At 33.8% G+C, this 20,672-nt stretch overlaps 1 protein-coding gene and 1 long non-coding RNA gene across 2 annotated transcripts in view; one reads left to right on the forward strand and one right to left on the reverse strand.

Moving 5' to 3' along the window:
- Nucleotides 1-20,656, reverse strand: part of LOC118767480 — a 23,803-nt gene extending 3,147 nt beyond the window's left edge. The window contains exons 1-3 of the long non-coding RNA XR_005003402.1: nt 20,520-20,656; nt 7,606-7,621; nt 6,273-6,275 (exon numbers count right to left, since the gene is read on the reverse strand). This is a non-coding gene — a long non-coding RNA (uncharacterized LOC118767480). The remainder of the gene's footprint in view (nt 1-6,272; nt 6,276-7,605; nt 7,622-20,519) is intronic.
- Nucleotides 1-20,672, forward strand: part of LOC115224399 (mucin-19-like) — a 212,505-nt gene that overhangs the window by 184,323 nt on the left and 7,510 nt on the right. Inside the window, exons 50-57 of the mRNA XM_036512075.1 lie at nt 1,951-1,997; nt 5,018-5,093; nt 5,669-5,815; nt 10,420-10,469; nt 12,985-13,155; nt 15,324-15,476; nt 18,649-18,804; nt 18,912-19,117. Coding sequence (XP_036367968.1) covers nt 1,951-1,997; nt 5,018-5,093; nt 5,669-5,815; nt 10,420-10,469; nt 12,985-13,155; nt 15,324-15,476; nt 18,649-18,804; nt 18,912-19,117 — 1,006 coding nt within the window. The remainder of the gene's footprint in view (nt 1-1,950; nt 1,998-5,017; nt 5,094-5,668; nt 5,816-10,419; nt 10,470-12,984; nt 13,156-15,323; nt 15,477-18,648; nt 18,805-18,911; nt 19,118-20,672) is intronic.

Here is a 20,672-nt window from a genome sequence, read left to right on the forward strand (position 1 = left end):
CATTATGTATATTATGACCACTAATTAATAAACTTAAATTAATTTAAAAACTATAATATAATTAAAATTCATTAATAAATAATATTAATTAATTAAACATCTAAATAAATCTACTTCAAAATATATAATATAAATACATTTTGATTAAAATAAAAAATTTATTACAAACTATAAACTTAACTGTCGTTTATAATAAATATATATTATATATATAGAGGCGCAATGGCCTAGTGGTTAGGGCAGCGGACTCGCGGTCGCAGGATCGCGGTTTCGATTCTCAGACCGGGCGTTGTGTGTGTTTATTGAGCGAAAACACCTAAAAGCTCTACGAGGCTCCGGCAGGGGGTGGTGATCCCTGCTGTACTCTTTCACCACAATGGCGGTGCCCCAGCATGGCCACAGCTCAAGAGCTGAAACTGGAAAAACAAAAACAAAACAAACAAAAAAATATTAATACTCAAAACAAATGCTAAAATAATAATAAATTAAACTTATTATATAAGTAACGTAATTTATATTTAGATCAAATACTTCGCTCATTAATTGAATAAATAAAGTACCTATCATTATAAATAAATAGTACATAAAGAAAAAATTATTTTACTACACATTCAAAATTATTTAACGTTACTAAAACTATTACCAAAAGAGATATATATACTTAATACTATTAATTTTAGTAGATATTTAATAATCATAATAATAACAATAATAAAATAATAACAATATCAACCACAACAAATGAAATAACTATCTTTTAATCTATATTCATTAAATAAATTATATATTTAGTAATAAAATAAACATCTAAATATAATCTAACTATAAGTATTTAAAGAACCTTTACTAACTCTTATTGACTTATACTCAAACCACCTACAGAAGTGCAATCACAACACTACTATAATCAATTAATTTATTTAATAATAAATATTAAATTAGACTTATTAAATTATGTAATATACAATAAAAATCACATGCTAAATTTTAGAATTAATACTAGTACAAAATATAACTACAAATTAGAAACAAAAATAGGTTTTAAATATAGTCGCTATTTATCTAAAAATTTATTATATAAAGTAATTTGTGTCTACATTTAATTTTACATTCGTCAAATGAATTAACTAATTTATTATGATTATTAAATAATATTTCTTTAAATTCACTAGAACATAAAAAACAGGAATTACTACCTATACTATATGATTTCGCCTTACAAATTATCTCCCACTTTCAATTATACTTAATTCATTGTACCTTAAAAATTAAATATTTAGCATATTAAATGTGTTGTAGGAAATAATCCTAATGTTTTAAGTTTTAAATTTAGTTAATGGAGTTTTTTTCTATAAGAAAAATTATTTTATTTATTTTTTAAATAAATAGTTTAACTCTATTTGCTTATTTATTATTATATCATTAACCTGAAGATTGACTATAATTTTAAATCAAATTTATTTCAATTGAATTTAAACTTAATTGTAATTCGAATTTAATTGTAGCCATGAAATGTACGTAGGTTTTTTTACTTATATATTGATCATTCATTTTTATACTTTTTGAGACCTAGTTATAAGTTATATGTTTTATAAAAATATATATTATTTATTATTTATGTTTTGGTTTATGTCTGTCACTGTTTGAGTTGCATAATAGTGATTTTATCTCTAATTTATATTTTATATATATATATACATATATTGGAAGGTAGGGCCCTCTTTGAATTGGAATTTTGGTCTTTTTCATAGGTCGCTACATAGTCTACATTTGATTGTGTATGCAACTTTCCATTAGCCAATATTGTTCTATTGATTTCTTTTGTCACTTTTCATAATTGGACGTGTATGTGGATGAATATATATATTTGTGAAAGAGAGAGAGAGAGAGAGGATATGTAATACCAAATTCATACCTACTCAACCAAATTATATTTCTTTGATATTTCAGTACATGTACAGATGGAGAAATCGTTTGTACTAATATCACTGACGACTGTAAGTAATTTTCCTTCACTCTTTTTATCAACATATTTTTCTCTTCCGTATCTATACTACTTTTTACTTTGGGAGAACACCACCTTATCTTTAATCTATATATTTCATTATGAATATATAAAATTTATATCCATTTAAAAAAAGACAGTGAAGTGAATTGATAAGCCCACATACAACATCTAAATGTATATCTTTTTACCTCTGCTGAAATTATATTTGTGTCACATAAATGTAAATTTAGTGTACAAATTAATTATTGAGTATTAATTGAAACAGCTGTAAGAAGTGAAGATGATCAATATGTTGTTTATAATAAACAATTATTCACTTTTCTTCTTTTCAATGGATATAAACTATATGCTTTATACATACCTATTGTTTCAAGGGAATTTTTTTCCCAAAAAATACTAGGTATTAAACCAGTATTTTGCTTGAAATCAACCATCCCTTCACAAGGTTAACATATGCTCTAATTAAATTTTATATATATACATATATCATCATCATCATCATCATTTAATGTCTACTCTCCATGGGTTAGATGGTTTGCCAGGAACTGATGAGCCAGAGCTGCACCAGGTTCCAGTCTGATCTGCCATGTTTCTACAGCTGGATACCATTCCTAATGCCAACCACTCAAGGTGTGACCACAATTTATGGGTGCCATTTACATGATACCATCAATGATCCTGAGTCACGGGTGGCATTTACATGACACCATCAATGCACAGGTGCCATTTATATGTATATATATATATATATTTACACACACACACAAATAATACCTATATATATATATATATATACATATGCATACATATAGGGGCGTAGGAGTGGCTTTGTGGTAAGTAGCTTGTTTACCAACCACATGGTTCCAGGTTCAGTCCCACTGCGTGGCACCTTGGGCAAGTGTCTTCTACTATAGCCTTGGGCCGACCAAAGCCTTGTGAGTGGATTTGGTAGACGGAAACTGAAAGAAGCCCATCGTATGAACGTAGCCATTGCCAGCGCCGCCCCAACTGGCCTCGTGCCAGTGACACGTAAAAAGTACCATCCAATCGTGGCCGTTGCCAGCCTCGTCTGGCACCTGTGCCGGTGGCACGTAAAAGCACCAACTACACTCACAGAGTGGTTGGCATTAGGAAGGGCATCCAGCCATAGAAACATTGCCAGATCAGACTGGGCCTGGTGCAGCCTTCTGGCTTCCCAGACCCCAGTTGAACCGTCCAACCCATGCTAACATGGAAAGCGGACGCTAAACGATGATGCTGATGATGTATGTGTATATGTTTGTGTGTCGGTGTTTGTCCCCCATCATTGCTTGACAACCGATGGTGGTGTGTTTACACCCCCTTAACTTAGCAGTTCGGCAAAAAAGCCCGATAGAATAAGTACTAGGCTTCCAAACAATAAGTCCTGGGGTCGATTTGCTCGACTAAATTATATATTGATCCAGCATGGCCACAGTCAAATGACTGAAACAAGTATAAGAGTAAAAGAGTATTTATACATATATATATATATATATATATATATACTAGCACTATGACCCGGCAACGGTGGGGAGCAGCTTTTTATGAAAAAATTTTTGAACCTTGCTTCCTAAACCAGAACTGACTTTGGCCTAGGACTTTGTTTCTGTTTATAATTTTTAAATAATATTCAGCTGAAAAGGTGATTTAAGGGAGATTTAGCTATCGCTTCTCGCATGTCCCAAGACCACCTGGTTGGTATCTTCCTCATTTCTTTGTCATTCTGACATATATTGATATTTTTCAATATTCTTCTCCCCAGAAAAATATTTTTCCCTTCACCTGTATTGTTTGACTTTTGAACTACACACACACACATATATATATATATATATATACACACACACACACACACATACATACATACATACACACACAAAATTTAATAAATTTCTCTTATATCCTTTTTAAAGATAATGTTTAATTTGGAAAAAAATATTCCACATTAAAATTATTTCTGTATTAGCTTTGCAGGAAGAACTGTTGTATAACTAAAAAGAAAGTGATAGCTGTAATACAAACATTCTGGAACATTTAAAAAAAAATTATCTGATGAGCTAGCGCTTCCCATTTTCTCTTAGATTGAATAATTTCAATAATCAGATGAATTTTGGAATTAATATCATACTGTTTCATCTAATGAAGCTTAAAGATTGGACAGAAACCATTGAGAAAAATTAAGTTGATTTGTTATATGTTCCCGAGGAAGAAAGCAGTCAGCAATGAAGTCTGATAGTAATTGCAGATAAAGTGGATATGTGGCATCCACTGGCAATACTAAAAGGGTATATACAGTAAACTCAGCACAAAGAACAATATGTTTTTGCAGCATTATTAAAAGAAACATAGTGGACATTCACCAGATTATGGACCAATGGTTGTAGTATGTTCAAAAGAGATGAGGCTAACATATCAAATGTTTTTTCACCTTGTTTAGAATATAATCTAAAATATGCATATGCAAATATGTACATTATCCTCAATACATGAGTAGTAATCTTATGTAAGATATAATTAAGATTTGTGAAAAGCTTTTGAGTGCTACAGAATGTTTGCGACTGAAATTAAACTAAGCATTTTTGATGTAGTTTTGCCTATGTAAATACCAAATAGAAAAACAGAAATTATATAATTAAATCATACTTCGATAACAAGTAGACTTTATCTGTTATATTGCTTCACAAGTTTAACATTTTAGGGTTCAAATTAAAAAAAAAAAGAAAACAAAGTATTTGACAATTTTTCTGTAAGGCGTAATACAACTATTTGTCTTTCAGGCATATTTAGCAAAAGAAATATTTTGATAATTCTGGGAGATATAATTAAAAAAAAAACCATCAAATACTGCTTTTGGAACAGTTTACAGTGAGTAGAGGGACAGTCTTTTAATAATTGTATTTTTTTTTTGTATTCATTATTTGGCTCTTTGCTGGTTAAATAAGTCATTTACAAAATGATTGCTTATTTTGTTGAAATTTTGTCTTTCAGGTTGTTCTTATTCTGAATGGTCTTCATGGGGTGCATGCAGCAAAACTTGTGATGAGGGTTTAAGATATCGTCACAGGTAAATTTACATTAAACAAGATTTTCAAATTTATTTACTTTTAAATTGAAATCTAATACATATATTAAGCAGATTTTCATCTATATTGCTTTAATTTCTACAAGATACATTCTTGGCAATGTAGCATAGAAACAGTAGAGCTTTCTCTATGCTAAATGAGAGTTCAAACACATACATGCATACACATAGTACAAAAGGTATACCAAAACACACAACACATTACTAACAAGTATGCGTACAATAAATCAGTTTTATATTCAGTTCCTACTTTTAATGTCTTAGTCTTCGAAACTCCAGATAGACTCAAATATAGAACTTGCATGCAAAATATAGAAAAGGAACACAGAAAAACATGGTATTAATGATTTATATAATGTACATGTTTTGTGAGATTAGCAGACATCAATTACATGAGCATAAACCTCATTTACATAGCAAATGCTACTGCTCTCTTTTCCAGGTTTATAATCTTAAGAATATTACTTTTCATGCTCGCATTTTTCCATGTAATATATATATATACATACAGTTACTTTATCTCATTAATTTGGTCTTAATGACCATTCTTATTACAGAATACTAGAAGATGGAAATATAAACTGTACAAGAAACATTGAGGAATATATTCCCTGTATTGTTCGATCATGTCCATCTGTCTGCAATATTTCTGACATTGGGTTTGATAATTCTGAATTGATGCGAGAAGATATTTGTGAAAAATGGTAAGTTAGGCTCATTAAATTTTTTTGTTTTCTTCTTCATATTTTTTTCACAACCATCAAACGATGGTTGCAATCTGTGAACAGTCTTGAGTAGGGACCAGAAAGAGAAGTATGAACATGCTATGTGCATGTTCACACTGAATTCATAAAACAGAAAAGAAGAATAAAAATGCAACGAACATGTCAAAATGAAATGGAAGTTGAGAGTAAAAGAAGATATATGATGGTCTGCATGCCACATTAGCCATCAATATCAGGCAGCTTTGCTGCAATTTTCTTGTAATTATAGAGGCAATGATAACAAAATTTTAAGTAGTCCTTGATGTAGGTTAAAATCATAATAGCTATGGCTCCTGTAATGAATTCTAAAATCTTACTATGAAATATAAGCATGCATTCATACTGGCTGTTTGTATGTATATATCGCCAGTAGATTATATATCCAAATATGAAACACACTCTAAAGCAGTAATGTGTTTATAAGTCTGTCTGGTCAAAGAGTGACCAATGGTTTTGCATTCACAAAGGCCTTAGCCCTGTGGGCATCTCATCAGACTCTAAAGCCGAAGACAAATGTAACTCTTCACCTCTTGGAGGCAGGAATCCATTATGGTTATTTAGTCAGTTAGTCAGCAAAGAATAGTCCTGGGTCGTGAGGATGGGTTATCTCCCTTAGACCAGTTTCTCATGAACCAAAAGCGTGGTGTAGGGGCAAGGAATTTATCCCTTATGCTGCTTTTGGATCCTAATGGCCTTTTTAATATGAGAAATCCCATGCTTGCAGAATGTAGTGCTTAAAATGGATGCATACTGTGAAGATTTTTTGGCAAGTGCTCAGTGATTCAGGTTGTCTTTGAGTATCCTTGCTCGCTCAGCTATACAAAGCTTGCAGCGTTCACTCCTGTTAATGTAGGATCCCAGCAACTCGAAGATCTTCCACTTGATATCGAATGAGGTCCCTTCATCTTAGAGGCTTCATGTGGTCAGCCAGGGATGTGATGAATTGTCTTTCTGGAATCCTGAAAAAGGACCTGTGGTTGTACAAGAGTCACTTACGGCTGACCTGATATATTTCTTTGCTCACATTACTGACATATCTTCCGTTGGCTCAAGGCCTGGAGATGTTGCTGGGGCTGCCATTGATATTGTTATCACTACAAGGTGTGGGCAATATTGCTGTAGCTGTTGTTGTTATGGTGGTCATCCCTGACCATGGCATTGGTGTTACTGTCACCAATGGTGATGTGGGTGTCATCATTGGTAACAGTGAGTGTAGGTTGGTGATGCTGGTATCAGCAGTCATCCTCTTCAGCCGTAGTGCTGGTGCTGGGGTCATTGGTGTTTCTACCACTGTCGTCTATACTGTCAATGTTGTTCTATGATCCATTACTGCTATTTCTAATGGTCACTAGGTCTGGGTATCACCACAGCCTCATAGATGACTCCTTTGGCCTCGCATTGGTATCCCACAGGACAGTCACTGTACACCCTGTAAGAGCAACCAGCCTTGTCCCATGTTTTATGGGTGTTAGCTAGTATACTTTTCCTGTTAGGTGCACAACTGAAGGAGACCCTTAGGTTGTGCCTATTAAACAAATGTCCACATGTGTGTCTGACTAACCTGAGGAATATTCTTCCTACACAAGTCTTACCGTTGAGTGAGTAGGATGGGGAAAACCAAATGATGTTTCAGCAGTGCTTTCTTTTGAGGGTGCTAGGGGCTGGTATGTAGGAGATGTGCTTCTTAAACCCACTTGACTTGAGGATAAATTCAAGATCCTCTTGCTGACACCTTTGACTATGGTTCTTGAATACGTTAGGGAAGTGGCAGGAGGCTCTATTGATATAAGACAGCCTCTCATTTGGCTTGTGATAGGGCCTGTGTGTACCAGAGCCCAAGTCTAAGGTAACATCTAGGAAGTCTACAGTAATGAGGTTCATCTCGATTGTAATTTTGAATCTCATGGAGCCTAGGGTGCTAATCAGGTCCTTTCTAAACCTACCAAGTGTGTGCCTATAGGCTCCTCTAGAGATGGCCAGAGTGTCATCTCTATAGAGACTGAAGGGAATTTCTTCCCTAAGGTGTCCAGAATGTATAGTCCAATGAGATCACATATGTCAGTTCTGTCGAAGGCTCTCTTCACCACATTGAATCATTATTGAACAGCACCATTCTCCTGGTATGCATGATAACATCAATGTCCCTCTCGCTAATGTCTGTGAAACCCTTAGCAAAGGTAAGTGCTTTGATCAGCAACCTGCTTAATATAAAGAGGTAAAAGTCAACTACGTCTAATTGTGTGAACCTTCCTCTGCCCCTCCGCCAGTTGGCATTAAACCATGAGGTAACCTCTATGGTGCTGCACCATAGAGAGAGACCAGAGGTTCTCCCTATACTATCGTTGATCTTCCTCAGAATATGTTTGTTTGCCTGGCCAATCTTGAATTTGGGCCAGGTTTATCAGGCAGCATTTGGTGTTAGAAGCAAAATTTGGCTTCTGGTCTTTGATTGTGATGAAGGCATTTCTTATGGCTAAAATTTTACCCAATCTGATATGTTTAGACTAATTGCTATCTGTTTGGCTTCACTGTAAGTGTTTTTGTTTGGATAGCACGCCTATATTTCTGTGTAATGCAATTATGTAAAAGGCTATTGTGTATGCCTATCCTACATGTGTTTTTTTAATTTTATTCAAGAATATATACATGTGTGTATTTGTGTGTGTGGACTAAACAGAACAGGAGGAGACATGTGGGATACAGATCAATGAAGAGGTCACAGGATGTGTGACAAACTCCAGTTTCTTGTTAAAATAGATGTTTTCGATCTAGTTTGGATTCTTTGCCATCAAATTTGAATTTTTCAATTGGTGCTCAAACCTTGAAAAAAAAAAAAAAAAGAGTTAAACTACATCAGCCATAAGGGAATACATGTCTATCTTATCTAACTCATCCAGTAGAGCCCACCAATTGATATCTGAAAAGTTCGATGAAATAACTCATAGCTTCTACCAAAAGATGCTCTGTTACATCAACCGGTCTGAACAAGGGGAGATAATCAACGAATGATTCTTTTTCTATTGTTTGCGTATGTTTGAACAGTTCATTCAAGACGATTTGTACATTTTTACAAACAGTAACTTTTTTTGCGAGAAATATCAGTTAGGAAAATTTTAAAACCCTTATCTCAGGATAGCTAATAAACCTGGTCTGATTTAAATCAACAATTGTTGATCATAACTTTTAATCATGAGGGTAATTTCACCCCTCCCCAAAATTGCATAAAATTGCTTTAAAGCACGGGTTTATGCTACATCCTCCCCTCCCCCATGGTATGTCTTTTAACTAGACTGTCTATTGTACATGGCATGCGCGTGTCTTAGATGACATGTGGATGCATTCAGGCAGGTCGTTATATCAGGATTAGTAATGAGCTCATTTTTTCCTTTATGCCTACGTATGGTGAATTGCTATTAGTAATGTTTATTCCTTCTCGAGCCATGCCTGGCTCATAAGGGATGGTTTCCTTGGTGTATAGGTCTCCCACCTGAACGGGACGCCGGTCCATCGCAGGTGAGCTGCAAGATGCACACCAGGCAAAATGCTTAGCGGTATTTCATCTGTCTTTACATTCTAAGTTCAAATTCTGCCATGGTCGACTTTGCCTTTCAGGATCAATAATTTAAGTACCAGTTGTGTACTGAGGTTGATCTAATCGAATGGCCCCCACCCTCAAAATTTCAGGCCTTGTGCCTAGAGCAGAAAAGAATATTTCTTGTTGATACGGTGGTGAGCTGGCAGAAAAGTTAGGACACTAGGCAAAATGCTTAGCAATATTTCGTCTGTCTTTATATTCTGAGTTCAAATTCTGTTGAGGTCGACTTTGCCTTTCATCCTTTCGGGGTCGATAAATTAAGTACCAGTTGCATACTGGGGTCGATTTAATTGATTGGCCTCCTCCCACAAAAATTTCAAGCTTTGTGCCTAGAATAGAAAAGAAAAGGATATTTCTTGTTTATAGATATAATAAAATAAACGATGATGATGATGAAATTGATGTTTTCATTTCTTGATGGTAATGCTGAAGCATGTGTCTCATGTAACCAATGACTCTTCTGTTCCCCAATTGCAATCTAAAATTTTTTAAATACCTAAGAGCTAGCAGACTAACCAGGTAACAAAAATTTTCAAGTGAAATATAGCATTAACTAGGTTATAGAAATAAAAAAAAAGAAAAAGAAATCATGTGATAGAACAGAATGAACTTCAGAGAAAGAAAAAGAAAAAAACTGTCAAAAAAATTAGTGTAGTAGTCTAGAAAAGGAAGATGGTTAAATGGAAAAACTGGAGTGGTGGTCTTCAAAACAAAACTTCAAGGATGGTGAGAATTTTATTTGAACTACTTAATATCTTAAGAAAATTCATTGAAAATTGAATAAAGGCGATAATATACTGGAGTGTATAATTTCACTTAATATCTATAATTTGATAAGGTGCTGAGTAAATAAAATTATGACCAATGAAATTATCAGAAGAGTTTTTTTCTCTAGATTTCATATATTTGGAAGTAGAATTTTACAATTTAATGAAAATTGTTTTTTCAGTTACTGTGAAGGCTTCAATGAAACATGTTTCAAAAACGAATTCTCAATAAGTAAGTAATATCTTTTTAATTATCTAGATAACTGATAATCTGTCTATATCTGTTTCTATTCATTTGTGTGAGTGTGTGTAAATAAATATACATATAAGCGCAGGAGTGGCTGAGTAGTAATTAGCTTGTTTACCAACCAAATGGTTCCGGCCAGATTTGGAATCTGGCCTGGAAGTCATTTCCCATAAGCAACTAAAGGACCTTCTGCAATTTGCTCTGGATCTTGACAACAGTGTTAAAACGGCAATCTTTGAGTTGCATTTTTATCATGGTGGACAGAAGGTATCAAAAGGCTCCCAGACTAGTCCTGCTTAATAAAAAATAACTTATTTACCTAAGTTTCAACATCATCATCTTCAAAATAGTCACCTTGTACAGCAATATACTGGTCCCAGTATCCCAGGCTCTTTTGAAATCTGGCCTGGAAGTTGTTTTCTCAAAGTGAGTTGAGGACCATCTGCTACTTGTACTGGATCTTGATAAGTGTTAAAACAGTGACTTCTGAGCTACATTTTCATACTGGGGAAGAGCTGGAAATCTACACATCACATGCTAAATCTTGTGAATAGGGCAGGTGTGGAAGCAATACCATGTTGATTTTGGTGAGAAATTCACAAGTGAGTAGAGCTTGGTGAAGAATCCAATTCTTTGCACTTCACATAACTGATTGCTTTCACTGAATGTCCTCCCTTAAATGCTTCAAAATGTCACAATAGAAATTTCAATAAATAATCTGGCCCTGGATGACAAATTTTCAATGCACAATACTACATTTCTAGGGGTGACACCTGTGATAGGTCTTCCAGGAACGTTCTTCCATTTTGGAAGTGCCCATGCCACTCTAAGTACTACATACAACTCATTGCCTCATTGCTGTAAGCTTGCCAAAGCATGCTCAATGTCACTGTAGCAGACTTTTCAAGTTTGACACAAAATTTCACATAGGCTCTTTGTTCCAATTTCCTGTCCATGACAGAATTGCAGACTACAGTATACATGTGATCACAAAAACACAAATTTCACAAGGGCAGGAAACGTTAATTGTCCTCTGGAAGACATTTGTTTTTAGCCATCTAGACTATTGCTCCCAATTGTGATAACCACTTAGCATAAAATTAATTGTGGAACTTGAACCAATCCAATGCTATATGCCAAAAAAAGCTCATCACTAGCTAGGGCAAACTGAAAAAGTTAAGACTTTATTCCCTAGAGTGAAGACTAGCTAGATATGCAATAATATGTGGCAGGAAGATCTTGGTAGAAATGTGCCAAACTTTGTCCCATTTTGTTTCAGTCCACTCAGTTGTAATGAGTAACCCTGCAGTGGACTGATATTCTATTCAAAGGGAATGTTTGCATCATTCAAAAGCTACACCAATGCAAGGAATCTCATTGGGATCAGTGATATATAACAATATTCGATAGCTGGTTGATACAGTGATATATACATACACCTTGGGTTGATGCCTTTTACTATAACCTAGGAGGCCAATGACAAATGAGCAAATTTACTAAACAGAAACAGTGCAGAAGCCTATCGAGAGAGAGAGAGAGAGAGAGAGAGAGAGAGAGAGAGAGAGAGAGAGAGAGTGTGTGAGAGAGAGAGAGAGTAACCTAGCAATTCAGCAATAAAAAGCTAATATATATACCAGATTTTAAAAAAGTGATACTGGAATCAATTTGATCAACTAAACTTTTCCAAGGCCGTACACAATCAGCATAGCCATAGTTTAATGACTGAAACAATAAAAAGTTAATAGCAAACATCTGTATAAATACATGTTTGTTTGTTTTTGTTTAAGTGTTTATTGATGTAAAACAAAGTGGATCTTCAACTTCATGTTCATAGTTTTCAATTTAGTCAGCTCTTGACCGTTTCATTCTAAATGAGGTTGTGATAACTATTTCAAAAGTCAGCTGATCAACTGTTAATTCCAGCACATGAATATAATAGTTTATTTACTAATCCTTTAGTAACTAAAACAAAATTGGCTGTTGATAATAGGGAAGTACCATAATTCCTTATTAATTTAAATAATAATAGTGTGTATCATTTTGTTCCCTCTTCCACATACATTATTTTTATCCTAATTGATTAACCCTTTCATTACCAACCCAACTGAAACCAGCTCTGGTTCTGAGTACAAATGTCTTGTTTTCATAAGTTTTGAATTAAAATCTTCCACCAAACCTTATCCTAACACTAGCTTAATGATAACTAAGTTATTTTTATTAAATTCTTTGTTCTATTTAAAGTAATTGAAAGAAACACAGAGCCTATCAAAATAAATACAGTAACAAAAGGGTTAATTTACTTTTCTGAGTCTAAGAACATTTTATAAGAATGTGTTTGTGTTATGTATATACATGTATTATATATGTTTATATGTATATACATGTATTATATATGTTTATATATATATATATGTATGTGTAAGGGTTTGTTTGTTTGCTTTTATATTTCTAAGTATCTACATAAATATATTTTCCCTTTCAATAAATATTTTTTTTTTAGTTGATGGTATCTGGACTGAATGGACCGAATGGAGTAATTGCAGTGGCTCATGCCAGCCTGGTGCTTTCAGGCAAAGACAGCGTTCATGTTCAAACCCATTACCACAGTGTGGTGGCAAAGAATGTGTTGGTAACTCTATTGAATTAGAAGATTGCAATACAGATGCAAAATGTAAGCCATTCTTTATATCACTTCTACACTGTTTGAAATATCTTTTCAGGTCACTTTGAGTTTCTGAATTTTCATAAATAATCTTTTCTAAATCATTAAAGTCTAGATGTGATACAATATGGAGGTCAAATATTTTTTTTTTACATGTTGAATGCCTGCCATGACTACTAACTCTCAATCTCAAACTCTTAAATAACCATTTCCATTAGAAACACACTATGGTTACTTCTCAGAAACTATATCTCTGATGAAATAAAACCTTTAGACTAAAAAAAAATACAGAATTTACCAAATTTCATAAACTTTTCCTCAATACTTCACTTAACTTTCTCATTTTCTTTTTGCTCTTATTTAATTTATTGTCAAAGTGATTTACTTCATTTACATATTTACCATAATCTTATGGATCAGTAGATAATTCAGACACCATTAAATATTTCATCTTGAACAAATGAGGCTAATGAAATCCCTCCCTCCTCAAGCAGTACTCACAAAAGAAGCTGAACTCAGTACTGGAAATAAACAAGGTATCCATCAATGTTAATGATCCTACAGCTTACAATAGGAAGCTGTACTACTGCTTAATACCTATTTATATCTGGAGCTAATAAAGCAGTCTATATAAGGTCTTTTTAAACCACACTCCATCATTAAAAAAAAAAAGAGACTGAATAATGTGGCTGTGTGATAAGAAGCTTGCTTTCCAACCACATGGTTCTGAGTTCAGTCCCACTGTGTGGAACCTTGGACAAATGTCTTCAAATATAGCCTCAGGCCAACAAAAGCCTTGTGAGTGGATTTGGCAGACGGAAACTGAAAGAAGTCCGTCATATATGTACATGCATATATACATATATATGTGTATATTTCTGAAAAGTGACATTTTGCCCCCCCTTGGAGTAAACAGCTGGATTTGCCATCACTAAAAGCCAAGAATCCATTATTACTGACAACCTGACCAGCTGCAAAGATGTCAACAAAAATCTTTTCTTCTTTCTCTTTTTTCTTCCTTCTTTTTCTTTAACACCTTTTTCAGATACAAAAACACACACATGCTCTCTCTCGCTTTCTCCCCATTCATCACCCTCTTGTACTATTTTATATCTCTCCCCACCACTACACACTGAATAATACTATATAAAAAGTCAAAATTCCTGCAAAACTTACTTTAATTTGAAGACTCCACTAGAGTGGAAGAAAGCGCTAATATGATATATGATTTATAAAAACATGTAACATACTAATAAATATCTGTAAATATAAAACCATCCATATTTCTGCAACCAATGTTGGTGTGTTTACATCCCCCATAACTTAGTGGTTCAGCAAAAGTGACTGATAGAATAAGTACTAGGCTTACAAAGAGTAAGTCCTGGGGTTGATTTATGGCCGCAGTCAAATGACTGAAACAAGTTAAAAAAAGAATAAATGTAAATATCAGGTGAATCCATCCTGCTATGGGCTCATCAGTGACAGCAACTTAACAGCCATATCTTCTTTCAACAATATAAAGAATAATAATGTCTATTCAGGCACTAGTGTCACAAATTACATGTGGGCTTCTTAAAATATAATTAGTAGTAACATAAAAGCTACCCAGCACATTTTGTGACGTTGTTAGTATTATGTAGGGTATCCAGCCATAGAAACAAGACAAAACAGACTAGAGCCTAGTGCAGGTCTCTGGCTTATCAGCCCCAGTCAAACTGTTTTACCCATGCCAGCATGAAAAATGGATGCTAAATAATGATGATGAGTGACGGAAGCAGTATTAATTCCAAAAGGCAATCTGAATCTCCAATTTAACATGGAGGTTGTGTTAGAATACCGAATACTGCATTACTTACTTTGAGAGGTCTTCTCATCTGGACTTGTGGTGCATAAAAACACTCTACTGTCATCAATATAAATACAAATGTTTTTATGCACCACAAGTCCATATGACAAGACCTCTCAAGGTAAGTAAAGCAGAGTTCTGTATTCTAACACAATCTTCATGATAAGTTGGAGAGCAAGGGTCTTTCTAAGTTTCATTATAAAATAAGAAACTCAACGAAAAGTCCAATATATGATGTCAGAAATTAGCGCTTGTCTGATGTAGTGAGTTTATAATTAGAATATTTATAACTCTAGTAGTACTGATGTATTATTTTTTGTATATTTCTAAGGCTGCATATTTGATACATGGTCATTCTGGTCATCATGTGATCAAAGTTGTGGACCTGGCAACCAAACGCGTGAAAGAACAGGTTTAACGGGATCTTTTTGTGGCAATTATACTGAGTCTGAGCAACAGCATTGTGAAATTCAACCATGTGACGGTAAGAGTAACTTGCATTACATTTACTTTTTGTCTTTTTTTCCTATCATGATCCTTATCTGTACTCATTTTAAAGGAGAAAAGTGTGATGTTAATAGGTTAGCACTATTAATTTGAATAGCTAATAAGGTAAAAATTCAGTATCAATAAATTTTTAAATTCCTATTTTTCTCAGAGGAACTTTTTTATTACAATTCCTTGTTATATTTAATCCAACTGCTGAATATTGTGTTTTGAGCTCATATCATTATGATACACTTACCAAGTTTTATTTTTATTTCTTCTGCATTTGTCACTGTATGTTTATTCTGTTTGGTTTTATTAATTGATCTGTTTTCATTGTTACAAAATTTTAAAAGGTAATAATGAATGCATTTCCATTTTACAAAGCTAAGCTATTTCTACAGGTTATTGGTACTAGTACAGGTACAAATGAATAGGAAAAATTAAAATAGTCCATAAAGTAGAAATGCTGTTAAGAAACAGTATCTCTGGAACACAAACTAACCACATTTGGAGACACTGCTTATGAAGTAGTTAAAACATCCATCATAAAGGTGACTTGATCTTGATTTTGAGGTGCCTGACCATCCTTGGAGGTGCAAGTTCAAATGCAGACTGTGGCACAAAATATAAGAGACATGTCCCATAGAGTGTATTGAGTTAAGGGCCAAAACACTCCCATAAGGAATTGGGAGTGTCTTAAGATCTGCTGTTCAGTACTTTCTAGTGCTTCTTGCCACTATTTACCAAGTATATGACTTTCATTGATCTTTACAACCTGTTTATAGTACATAATCCTTTTTTATCACTTAGCCAGGAAGGACAAGCAATGCCATGGCCTTTTCATGGCCTCTAATTCAGGTGAGAAAGGGAGGAAGGTATCCTAAACCTGGAGACTTAGCCTGAATGCTTGCAACATAAAGCTACACAAGAAACAGATAATGACATAAAACTGTGCAACAGATTAAGTCTATCAGCCATGTAGGTAGCGACAAGATCTGAACTCTATATGCAAAAAGCAGGAAGACAAGGAATCTTGTCCTATCAAATGTTCTAATGATTCTGACAGTTCACCACTTAAGCCTGGTACTTTATTTATCAGTCTTGAAAGGATGAAAGGCAAAGTTGACCTGGATGGGATTTGAAACCAGAACACATGCAACCACAATAAATATCTTAAGATATTCCATTAGATACTCTGACAACTTAAAAAATAACTGAACATATAGTAGTATCTTAAGCTACCATTTCACTGGAGCATAATCTCCATGGAAAACTCCTATACTGTGGAAGATAACAGATCATTTTCAGAGAACAAGCTATCTCAAGCAACTGACCAGTTTTGTTACTTGAGCACAAGCTCAGTCAGTGGTGGATAACATGCTAATGAGATAGCGTAAAAAATAATGTTACACAAAATAAGTATCAAACATCAAAAGAATGTAATTCTGAATGTCATATTTACCTCACCAAGAGAGTAGAAAAATTGGTAATGTTCAAAAGCATTATTATGAGAAGTATGGAATAAATAAAATTACAACATCGTGTCAGAATCCCAGTTTGTCATCAAGAGAAACTATGTTTAAAGAAGCAATGTCAATAGAATTAAGAACCTACACTCAGTTAAGTCATGCTTGCATGCACATAAGCACAGACAAAAACTAATCCTTTAGTTAATAAGAAAACGAAAAAGAAAACAAAATGAAACAGTGGCAGCAGCGGAACAGCGTTAATCCCTCAGACATTTTTCAATTTATAAAACCCATCATAAGAACACCCTGAATTTCCATTGATAAGGATTTATGGAGGTTTGTTTAAATTCACCAATGTAGGACGTGTCATGTAATTAACAATAAGACTGGAGCCTAGTGCAGCTGCTGGCTCTCCAGACCTCAGTCAAACCGTCCAACATGGAAAACAGACGTTAAATGATGATGATATACAGTGTAGAATCAAGTAAGTAAATTGAATATTGTGAGGGGTCTTGTCTGAGTGACCAATATGTATACAGCATGCACAAAGACACAAATTTTAGTAGAGGGTATTATCAGTTAGTTAACCCCAGTATATCAATGTTACTTATTTTACCAACCCGGAAGGAAAGCAAAGTTGATCACAATGGGACAAAAAACAAAGTCTGAGTGTAATTTTGATGTCTAACCCTATCTCAATACATATAAACTACATAAAGAAGCATGTAATTTATAACAAAATGGGTAGTGGCTATGAAAGAAAGGCCTTATTTTGTGTGGGTTCCCAACACCTGATAGTGTCAGAGGAGCACAATCATGACATATGGCATGTTTTGAGTATTCTTAGGCCTGGTACAGTCCATCCCTCTCCAGGTCAAATGGACTGTAACAATACAAAATGAAATACCTTATTGAAGAACACAGTGCATCACCTTGTGAAAGAAAAATCATGAGCCAAACACCTAAACCACTATGCCATATATATTCACAGGATTATTAAACAAAATATGTCATAGTAACCCTAAAAATAAAGATTTGGTTTTATATTATAAAAGCTCATGGCTAGTGCACTTCAAGTTTTGGCACAAGGCCAGCAATTTTGGGAAAGCAATAAGTTGATTATATCAGTCCCAGTGCTCAAATGGTATTTATTTTATTTACCCTGAAAGGTTGAAGAGCAAAATCAAACTCTGCAGAATTTAAACCTAGAATATAATGATCGATGAAATGCCAAGTAGCACCAAATAGATTAAAACCAAAAACAACACATTCAAAGTAACAGTGTAAATTATGATACAGCCTTCAATAGACTATCTCAGAGCTGAGAGTTTCCAGACAATTGTTGTATAGTTTCAATAACACAATAAAATGGAAGATTTTTGAATTGTAATATTGTTTTCAACATGAGAAGCCTTAAAGAAAAAAAACAACATTTTCCATTTCATCATCATTTAACATCCATTTTCCATGCTGGCATCGGTTGGATGGCTTGAGAGGAGCTGGTAAGGCTGGGGCCATACCAGGCTCCATTTTTCTGTTCTGACATGGTTTCTATGGTTGGATGTCCTTCCTAATGCCAGCCATATTATAGAGGGTACTGGGTGCTTTTTATGTGGCAATAAATATATGTGTAGATACAATGCTTTTGATATATTTGTTTCAGTGGGTACTTACTATGTTTTTGTTTTTTGTTACTAGTAACCTGTGGAGAATGGGGTGTATGGAGTGAGTGTAAAGGAGATTGTGGTAAAGGTATCTCTACAAGAACATTTACTCTTTCTGATGATCAACAGAACAATCCACAATGTAGTGTTTCTTACGAATCAAAAGAATGTGATCTTCAGAAACCATGTGGTATGTATAATGTTTTATTGTATTTATCATCTTTGATTAATCCCCTTTGTTCCTAATAAAATCTTAATCTTCAAAAATATTTAAATATTGATGTTTTTCTATTTTAGTCTGTGGTGAAAATGAAGAGATTTCATCAACAGCTGACTGTGAACCCAAATGTGGTGCAGGCTTCCTGGCACCAAATTCTTCAGAATGTGAAACATTCAACTATGGCTGCAAGTGTAAATCTGGGCTGTTCAGAAATGAAAGTGGACATTGTATTCCAAAAGAGGATTGCAATCTGTATTGTTATGTCGGTGATTCAATCAAGAAGGTAATTAACTTAGAAGCACATATACAAAAGATTATATTTGAATGTATACATTTATGGCTAATATAAATTGCAACACATTCCATCATTCTATAATAATCTTTTCTACTGAATTTATCCTTAAAAACGAATAACACACCAAGCTGCACTGAATTCAATAGAAGCTGTTTGAGTATTGGTGTTGATCAAATATTAAAGTTGGTGATAATTAACACAACTGATTCTGTTCCACAAAATACTCTGTTCAAACTATAATTCTCTATTACAGAGCCATGATTCTGTAGTTAAAAGTGTGTACAACCTCTCTTAAATATAACATGTTAGCATTAGTAGAACCTCCATATCCTACTCTGGGTTATCTGGTTCATGTATAAAAAAACAATATTGTTCCAGTACCTAAGCAGTTGTGATATTTTCGAGCTTTTGTACAAATTTTTGTTAATGTTTTTGCTATTGCTGCTATTATTTCAAATCAAAATAAAATATAGGTTTAAGATATAAAACTATTTCTCCACCATTAATTTTATTATGTAGAAATGCAGTATAGTGTAGTATATATAATGAAATGGTTTTAAAACTTACATGTTTCAAAGTAGATGCAAGTTTATACCTTAAATCTTCAACTCATTCCATCACATCTGTACTGCTTAATGTGTAACTATTAGAAGAGCCTAGTTCTTCCATTTTATAACAGAGTAGCAGCAGATTGTATCAATTGTTAAAATAACAGATGAAGCTTAAATTTTTTACCAAAATATAATATAATGGTATGACGTGAAGCAAGATTATAATGCTAACTATATTACAAAGCAGTTAAACATAAACAGCCATTTTAAATCAGACTTACCCAGCTCATTCACTTTTCTGATATAACTTGCTGACAAGTAAATGGGTTACAAAGTTTTAGTGCTTAACTGACAAGTAACCACATGAATATATTTGTGTTTTATTTCAATGCATAAAATTAAGTACCATGTTAAATTATATTTTTTTGAAATCTAATAATTGATTTTTTTTCTCTGTAGATCATAAGTAAGAATAATATTTATATAAAAGTGAAGAATATTGCAATTAACATTTTGTTTGTTGGAGTTGTAGTTCTTCAGGTTTAGTTTAGCAAAGCAGACTTTTTACATGATTTACAAAATATCTACTGTAGTTATTTTGCAGAAAGCTCCTTTTACTATTCATTTCCTCATTTGTTACTATGAAATCCTAATATGTATTGGCCAGACTAGAAGGATAATTAACTCATCTGTTTCTCTCCCTCCTTGAACTTTGATATACATATATATATATATAATATATATATCATCATCATCATCATTGTTTAACATCCACCTTCCATGCTGGAATGGTTTGACAAGAGCCGACCAGGTAGAAGCCTGCACCAGACTTCTGTAACTGTTTTGGCAGGATTTTTACAGCTGGATGCACTTCCTAACACCAACCACTCAGCAGAGTGGACTTAGTGCTTTTTATGTGGCGCAAACACAGGCAAAGTTAATTTTGATAAGATTTTTACAGCTGGATGTCCTTCCAAACACCTACCACTTTA

Source organism: Octopus sinensis, linkage group LG2 (genome assembly GCF_006345805.1).
Source record: "Octopus sinensis linkage group LG2, ASM634580v1, whole genome shotgun sequence".
In the NCBI taxonomy this organism is placed as follows: domain Eukaryota; kingdom Metazoa; phylum Mollusca; class Cephalopoda; order Octopoda; family Octopodidae; genus Octopus; species Octopus sinensis.